Source organism: Galeopterus variegatus, unplaced genomic scaffold, assembly GCF_000696425.1.
Source record: "Galeopterus variegatus unplaced genomic scaffold, G_variegatus-3.0.2 Scaffold5812, whole genome shotgun sequence".
NCBI lineage: Eukaryota > Metazoa > Chordata > Mammalia > Dermoptera > Cynocephalidae > Galeopterus > Galeopterus variegatus.
The window spans coordinates 1-9447 of NW_007731923.1; the positions used below are offsets into that span (position 1 = coordinate 1).

Here is a 9447-nt window from a genome sequence, read left to right on the forward strand (position 1 = left end):
AAAAAAAAAGTTCATGGAAAAATGAAATTAAAAGGTAATACAAGTCAAGAATTCACATCCCCATGCCAGCCAGCTGCCCAAAATAATAATTAATAATAATAATAATAATAATACAAATCTTTCCATGAACTCTTGGAAGACACCTCATATAAATCCAGCAAGTTCACCTTTAAAATTCAGTCCCTTTATATCAAACTAAATGCTTCTGCACAGCAAAGAAAACAATCACAAAGTGAAGAGACAACCTGCAGAATGAGAGAAAATATTTGCAAACTATGCATCTAACAAGGGATTAATATCCCAAATATACAAGGAACTCAAACAACTCAAAAGCAAGAAAACAAATAATTGGATGAAACAAATGAGCAAAAGAGCTGAATTGACATTTCTCAAAAGAAGACATACAGGGCCGGCCCGTGGCTCACTCGGGAGAGTGCGGTGCTGATAACACCAAGGCCCCGGGTTCGGATCCCACATAGGGATGGCCGGTTCGCTCACTGGCTGAGCGTGGTGCTGACAACACCAAGTCAAGGGTTAAGATCCCCTTACCGGTCATCTTTTTAAAAAAAAAGAAGACATACAAATGGCCAACAGGTATATGAAAAAAAGCTCAATTAATCATCAGGGAAATGCAGATAAAAACCACAATGAAATATCACCTCACTCCAGTTAGAATGGCTATTATCAAAACGATGAAAAATAACAAATGATGGTGAGGATGTAGAGAAAGGGGAACTCTTATATACTGTCAATGGGAATGTAAATTAGTATAACAATTATGGAAAACAGTTTGGAGATTCCTCAAAAACTACAAATAGAACTACCATGTGGTCCAGCAGTCCCACTACTGAGTATATATCCAAATGAAAGGAAATCGATATATCGAAGAGATATTTTCACTCCCATGTTTATTGCAGCACTATTCACGACAGCCAAGACACGGAATCAACCCAAGTGTCCATCAACAGAAGAATGGATAATGAAAATGTGATCTACATACACACAATGGAATACTATTCGGCTATAAAAAAGAATGAAATTCTGTCCTTCAGAGCAACATAGCTGAGCTTGGAGGACATTATGTTAAGTAAAGTAAGCCAGGAACAGAAAGAGACACACTGCATGTTCTCACTCATATGTGGAAGCTAAGAAAGTTGATCACATAGAAGTTGAGAGTAGAGTGGCTGTTACCAGAGGCTGGAAAGGGTGGGGGTGGGGGGTCGGGGCAGGGATATAGTGAGAGGTTGGTTAATGGAAACAAAAGTACAGCTAAGTAGGAGGAGCATTATCTAGTGTTCTATAGCACTGTAGGGTGACTATAATTAACAACAATTTATTGCATACTTTCAATTAGCTAGAAGAGAGAATTTTGAATGTTGCCAACAGAAATAAATGATAAATGTTTGAGGTAGTTAAAAAAAATAATCAGTGGTTGCCAGGATTTCAGGGGATGAGGCAGGGAGGGAGGGATGAACAGGAGGAGCACAGAGGATTTTTAGGGCAGCAAAACTATTCTGTACGATTCTGTAATGGTTAATACGTGACATGCATTAGGCAAAACCCATAGAACTGCACAATACAAAGAGGGAACCCTAATATAGAATTAAGTTAATAATACTATATCAATATTGATTCATAATTGTAACAAATGTACCACACTAATGTAACATGTCAGTAACAGGAGAAACTAACTGTATATGTGAGTAGGGGAAGGGTATGGGAATTATCGGTATTTTCTGCTCAATTTCTCTGTAAAACTAAAATTGCTGTAAAAATAAAGAAAAAAAATAAAGTAAAATTCAGTACTTATGGAGGGGAAAGCAGTGATATGTGCAAACATTCAACTACTTGGATATCCATCCCTGTGCTGTTTATTATTAGTGAAAACTTGGACACAACCCAAGTTTTAGTCCAGCAGTCCCTAAATGCTTAGATATGTTACAGTACCGGTGCACGATGGAGCATTTTATAATCATGTTCTACTGTCCTGTATGAGACACACTTGAGTCAAGGTGCTGGCTACCTGCTGTGTGAAGAGCGCCTCCTGATCCTTCAGCACTTGGTACTGCTGTATGAGCCGCTCGTCATCTCTCTCTCTCTTCCTCTCCTCTCCAAAGGACAAATACCTGCTGTGTGAAGAGCGCCTCCTGATCCTTCAGCACTTGGTACTGCTGTATGAGCCGCTTGTCATCTCTCTCTCTCTTCCTCTCCTCTCCAAAGGACAAAGGGCAATTGCGTTGTGCTCGTTGCAAACAGACATAGCACATTTCCTACAATCCCAAATTTCAGGACAAATTAATTTCTGCCTTTTACTTCTTTGTCTTCACATTCCCTTCACAAGCTCTCCAAAGTCTAGGTATATCAATAAACATACTTTATAAAAGGATATATTAGTGACAATTAGCAAAAGGAGATTTGCAGAGTGGACCCCACAACAATCAAAAGGATTTACTGAACTTTCACCTAATCAGAAGTGTTTATAGCAAATGAAAATCAGAAAGGGATTTCCTGATCCTATTTCTGGTAACTAGTAGATCTTGACTAGTAAGGAGATTTATCACTGACCAGTTTTGACCATTGAGTACTTGTTTCATAGCCATATATTATAATTAAGAAAGAGAGATTCCCAGAACTCTCTTGAGAAACAGAAGTGCAAAGGAAGGCTCTGACTGGGCTTTGTTTGTTTGAAGATGCTGTACCTGTCCTGCCTTATTATGACCCAGGCAAGCAAGGGCTGGAGATGTTCTGGGCTTCATTTCATTGTCATTTTTCAGACAACCTGGGGATGATAATCTATAAAAACAATGCAACATTAATTAATGTTTAATACAGTCTGACCTCTAGAGCAATGATCATTTTAGAAGCAAGTATAATGTAATTAAAAATACATCTCAATGGTTTTCCTCACAACAGCTCTATTTAAAAAGGTTAAGAACCTGTATTTGGTATCAGATAAAGCTGGGTTTGAATCCCAGCTTTGTTGCTTACAAGCTGACTGAAATTAGGCAAGATGTATAATCTGGCAAAGTCTTAGTTACCAATTCTATAAAATGGAAGAAAATTTACTCATTCCAAAAAAGTGTACTGAGTGCTTACCATGTGCACTGTATTAGGCATGGAAGATACAGTGAAGAACAAAACACACACACAAAATCCCTGTCCTCGTGAACTTAACATTCTGATGGGGACAGACAATTGACAACAAGACAAACAAGTGAGCTCCACAGTATGTTCCAGGATGGTTAGATGCCATGCAGTGCTGCAGGAATGGAGTATTAAATCCTGCATAGAATGGCCAGGGAAGTTTTGATCAAGAAAGTGACATTTGAGTAAATACCTGGAAGAAGTGAGGGAGCAACAGAGTGCTGCAGGAATGGAGTATTAAATCCTGCATAGAATGGCCAGGGAAGTTTTGATCAAGAAGGTGACATTTGAGTAAATACCTGGAAGAAGTGAGGGAGCAACAGTGTAGATATCTGACGGAAAGGACGATCCAGGCAAGCAAACAAGCAAAGCCCATGAGGCGGGAGCACGTCTGTGTTCAGTGAGGCTCGAGGGGAATGAGTTAGGGGTGACAAGGAGGAGATAGGTCAGTGACCAGGCAGGATCTTGAAGGTAAAAGCCAAAGTCTTTTACCCTGAGAGAGATTGGGAAGTCACTGGAGGGTTTTGGGCAGTGGATGAGATCATCTAACTTACACTTTAAAAGGATTACTTTGGCTGCAGTGTTGAGAGTAAACTGAATAGGGACAATGGCAGGAACAGAGTGAACAATTAGGAGACGAATCCAATAACTCAAGAGAAAGAGATAGTGGCTTGGACCAGGGTGGTAGCAGTAGTGGTAATAAGAAGTGGCTGGATTCTGGATATATGTTGAAGGTGAAGTTGACAGAATTTACTGACTGGATACAAGTGCTTTTGCATTCTCTCTATACCACTGGCATGGAGTATACTTCCAACCACAATCCCGTGATGAAGTGTAGGAAACACAGTCCATTCTCTTGACTTCACACAGGCTCCAGCCCCTTGTCAGAGACCAAGAACTGAACCTCAACAGGTGTGCATATGGTTTCCAGCATTGCCCAGGTGACCCAGGGCAAGAGCTTTAAATATCAACATGAAGTAGGCTTTCTCATCCTTGGTGCTGCCTACAGAGGTGGCAGCCATCTCTTACTCAGCATCTTACTCAGTGGCTGCACTCAGACCCCTTGAGAAGCTCAAGATTCTCAAAAAGAGGACCAAGAAGATCATCCTGCACCAGTCAGACCTAATACGTCAAAATTAACCATAACTGGCAAAAACCCAGAGGTACTGACAGCAGAGTGCAAAGAAGATTCAAGGGGCAGATCTTGATGCCCTACACTGGTTATGGAAGCAACAAAAAAACAAAGCATATGCTGCCCAGTGGCTTCTGGAGGTTACTGGCTCATGATGTCAAGGAGCAGGAAGAGCTGCAGATGTGCAACAAATCTTACTGTGCTGAGATTGCTCACAGTGTTTCCTCCAAGAACTGCAAAGCAACGTGGAAAGAGCAGCCCAGCTAGCCGCCGTAGTCACCAATCCCAACGCCAGGGTGCACAACAAAGAAAATGAACAAACAGCTTGTGTGCACATTTTATTTGTGTTAAAATAAGCCATAAAAACACTAAAAAATACACACACAAGAGTGTACTTCAAAACCTTTGTGGTAAAAAGAGAATTAAAAGATAATACAGACTTCCAGCCAAGATGGTGGAATAGACAGTCCCCAGCATCTCTCTTTCCCACAGGTCAACCAATTTACAACTATTAAAAAGCAACAACAGCCAAGTTGGGCTACTAGAGCTCAGGGGAAGAGGAGGACAGACCTATGGACTGCATGAAGGCAAGAGAAGCCCATGATGAGAGAAAGAAAGAAATGCTCCAACTATTTCAAATCCTGGCCGTTTCCAGGCTGAGTGCACAGAGCAGGAGCTGGTAAAAGCCACAGGTGTGCCCTTCAAATGATGTTGCTTGGAGGCAGCTGGGGAGAAGAGGATCTTCTCCTCTTGGTGGCCTGGGGGCCACCAAGACCACTAATACAGTTCTCATGGACCCACATTGGAGCAAGGAGCCACAACAACTGAAAAAAAGGAGCCACTCAGAGGCTGATGAATCACTGCAAGGGAATGGTGCATGGCCCATCCCATGGGAAGTGTTTGGAGCATGGACAGTGGGGGAGACAGGCCCACCAGGGGAACACTAGGGCACAGCAAGGACAGCTGATCTGCCCCCCAATCAGTGTAGGAGCACTCAGAAGAGACTGGTCAGGAATATAGAATTGCATGAGAATAATGCAGTTCGATGAAAAGACTCAGGCCCAGACCAGAGTTTCTACACAACCCAGGTGCACTGGATCTCACTAGACCCAGAAGTACCTATAAAGTCAACCATTAAAACCTGGGCTGCACAAAAAGCCTTCCCTAGGGAATCAGCAGCAAAGCAGCAATTTAACTCAACCACAGGGCTCAATTACTGGTCCCCACAGGAAGTTGCCCCATTTTAGAAGTAAGCAAAGGACAACAAATTAGTTCCAGCACAGAGTTTAAGTGGTAGAAACAGCAAATAATACAACACAGAACTGAAAGAAAAAACAAAGTACCCACAACTGGAGACAAAGTTTGATATTAACTCATTTCACCAAAGAACACCTATAACAGCTAGAAGGACCAGAATTCCCCTGGGCTACCAAGCCAGAAAGTGGGGAGGGCCGGGGGCCTCAGCCATGCCCCCCAACACCTGCAGCCAGTCCCAAAGGTGGGGGCCAAGGGCCTTGGCCACACATACCCTGACACCCGCAACCAGCCCATCAACAAGCACCAAACTGCAGCAAGAAGGGCCCTGGGTTCTTAAGCTCTGGTGGTGGCGGTTGAGGGCTTTTGCCACACACCCCTGACATCTGCACCCAGCCCGGCAATGACCAAGCCACTGCTGGAAGCCCCCTAGTCTCCCCTGTGGGAATGAGGGGGGTGCCACAGGCCTCAGTCCCACCCCTGCTCCTTCCTCCTTCTCCCATCCCATTTCCTTCCCCTTTCCCCTCTCCCCCGCCCTCTCAATTGCTCCACAACAACATCATAGGATATAAAAAGATAATAATATTAATAAAAACTTAATTGGTTGATTGATTTTTTTAAAAGATAATACAAATCTTTCCATGAACTTTTTGAAGTATCCTTGTACAAAGAAGGCTTTGTAGCTGTATAACCTGGATGTGATGAAAATCACATAACAGACAGAAACAAAAGTAGGAAAAACTTCAACACAGATAAACTCTCAAAGCAAAATTGCCAAGCATTTAAAGTACTCCAGAGCCAAGAGAGTACTCTGTTAGCAGACCTAACAAATGAAGTAATTCACACTCAAAGAAATAAAGATGATAAAGCAATGGGAGGAGAATTTTAAACAAGTACATCAAATTTTTCAGAGATAAAGAAGGAACTGGCAAGAGCAGGCAAATAAGAAAGAGAACCTAATATGTAGTAATAAAATATATGATGTATAAAAAATAAAATGTATCATATATACTTTTTGAAACAATAAGAGGAATAAATAGTGGACTGGATCCACCTAACATTAGTCTTAATTCATTTGAAAACAGAACTGAGAATACCACCTAAAAAGCAACACAGAGATAAAAGAAAGAAAATATTTTTTAAAAGTTGAGAAATAGAGAAAAGATTCAGAAGCTCAAATATACATTTAATAGGAGTGCAGAATGATAGAATAAAGGACAATATTCTAAGAGATAATGGATAAGAATTTTCTGGAAAGTTCTGACTCCTAAGAGTGGTAAATGTGCAGAACATCAAGAAAGAATGACAACCAGAGTGACTCAGACTTCTCACCAGGACAACTGCCAGAAGAAAACGGAGTGATATCATTAAAGTGCTGAGGGGAAATCACCACGAACCAAGAATCAGCATTCAAAAGTGACAACACAAGAATCTCTTAAAGCAACACAAAGACTAAGCATGTTGAAAAGACAGAGAACCTTGCCAAAAGAACCATTATGGGAGACACTTTAGTAAGAAGAAAAATGAACCCAAGAGGAAGGGCAGGGATATGAGAAACAATGGTGAGCAAAGAAATTCATAAAATGTGTAGGCAAATCTAAATAATCATTAATCATAAAATAATACAAATATTTTTATATAAGTAAAAGTATATTGAAACAAAAATTCTATATAATATAAATGCAGAAGGTATGGAAAGGTGGAGTTTGAAGGAAATTCAAAGCATGTTAAGGAAATGTGATCCATAAAAAGAAAACAGAAAAAGGGGAGTAATAAGGTTAGATGCACAGTAATCAGAAAATACAAAATAAGATGGAAAAGATAGGTCCAAATATACCAGTAATGGGCCGGCCTGTGGCTCACTCGGGAGAGTGCGGTGCTGGTAACACCAAGGCCACGGGTTCGGATCCCATATAGGGATGGCCGGTTCGCTCACTGGCTGAGCGTGGTGCTGACAACACCAAGCCAAGGGTTAAGATCCCCTTACCGGTCATCTTAAAAAAGAAAAAAACAAAACAAAACAAATATACCAGTAATTACAATTGAAAAGCAAAGTCTAGATTGAACTTAAAAACATCTAAATATAAATTGTTTACAAGAGACACACATAAAACAATAAAATACACACAGAAAGATGAAAAAGAATGGCATAAAAAGTATATTCCAGGTAAATACTAACCAAATGTTGCATTGCTAATCAGACAGAACATCATTTAAGGCAAAAGCTGGTAGTACAGACAAAAAAGATTTTTTAATGATGAAAGGAACTATCTACCCAAAAGTATAACAATTAGGGACATGTATGGAATTAAACACATTGCTTAAGAAGCAAAAATACTAAAAAACTGAAAAATGCATCATCATAGTGAAAGATTTTTAACATATCTCAGAGAAAAAATTAGTAGGAATTTACAAGATTTTAACAACTATTAACAAGGTTTAGCTAATATCAAAATATACAGAAATTTGCATCCAAGAAATAGTACACAATATCTTCAAGTGTACACAAAACAAATTACATGTACTCAAAGAAGCCATAAAGAAAAGCTCAACAAATTACAAAGTTCCAAAATAACTGACATTAAATGAACCACAGTATAAAATAAGAAAGTAGCAAAGAAAATCTCCATTTATTTGGAAACTTAAAAACAAAACAAAAGCCTTCTATATAACCAATGGGTTAAGTAGTAGGTTGGGTCCACAATCCCTTCCTGCAACTCCAGAATACAAGTTCTCTGAAGGCTCTGACCTCACTGGACATTTTTGTAATACCTTGTTCCTTGCTCATGCTTTTCATTCTGTCTTTTATTTCTTCAAACATTTTATACTTCTTAGTTTATATTCTTTTTTTATATTGTTGAAAAGCCAAACTCCTTGAGAGTTCGATTCTTCTGTGTTTTGTTTCCGGTGGCTCTCATAATGTGACTTGTTTCCACACGGTCCTTTTAATTTTGAACTGTGACCTCATGTTTGGCCCAAATTAATCTGACAGAAGTCATAGGAGCCTGAGTTGAGAATGGGATCCTTTAGAGCAGAGGTTGGTAAATTTTTTCCCTAAATGGCCAGACAGTGAATATTTTAGGCTTTGACAGCCATATGGTCCCTGATACAACTAGTAGTCATAGGTAATATACAAACAAATGGGCATGGATATGTTCCAATAAAACTTTATTTACAAAAAAATGTGATGGGTGGCACTTAGCTTAGTCGGACCTTTTCAAATATTTAGACCACCATATTGCTGGAAACAGAACCTTTTATCTTTTAATAACTTTTTCTCTTAAGTCTCAAAATCTGGTGTGGGTGGGGGGGAAATGCTGATTGACTCTCATAGCTTGATTTAAATAACCTGTCAGATGCAATTGGCATGAGGAGGCAATAAGAAATGCATCAGCTTTCCGGATGCTAAAACAGAAAAAAGCACGCATGCTCCAGTAGAAGGGAGGGGACAGGGCCCAGAGCTCCCACCACATGTCCTCACTCTCACGCTCCGAGAAGATCTCAAGGCCCTTTGAGGAGCCTTAGGATCATCTGTTGAAAACAAATGGCCTACACATAAATGATTACATTGTGTAATGTTGAATATACTAATTATCCTGATTTGAGCATCACATATCGCACGCAGATATTGATATTCAATGCTGTACCCCACAGATATGTATATTCAATTATGTTTCAATCAAAAAAAAAAAAAAGAAAAGAAAAGGTAAGAAAACAAATGGCCTAGTCTACCACCTCAATCTCCTAAATTGTGTTGAATCTTTCCATTTTATTATGCCTCTTCCCCACAGCATTACATCCTATCCCTCTAAATCACTCTTTACTTTGCTAAAATTTTTCCAAAATTAAAATATAATCATACTGACATCCTCAAACATGGTATTTGGGGACTTGGACAGGTTGGTAAATTGGACAGG

The 9447-nt window shown here is 39.8% G+C and overlaps 1 protein-coding gene across 1 annotated transcript in view; it reads right to left on the reverse strand.

The window, feature by feature from the left end:
- Nucleotides 1-2126: 2126 nt before the first annotated feature.
- Nucleotides 2127-9447, reverse strand: part of LOC103605437 (coiled-coil domain-containing protein 81-like) — a gene marked incomplete at its 3' end in the record, with an annotated part of 24169 nt that continues 16848 nt past the window's right edge. Inside the window, exons 7-8 of the mRNA XM_008590024.1 lie at nt 2700-2793; nt 2127-2270 (exon numbers count right to left, since the gene is read on the reverse strand). Of these exons, the coding sequence (XP_008588246.1) occupies nt 2127-2270; nt 2700-2793 (238 nt within the window). The remainder of the gene's footprint in view (nt 2271-2699; nt 2794-9447) is intronic.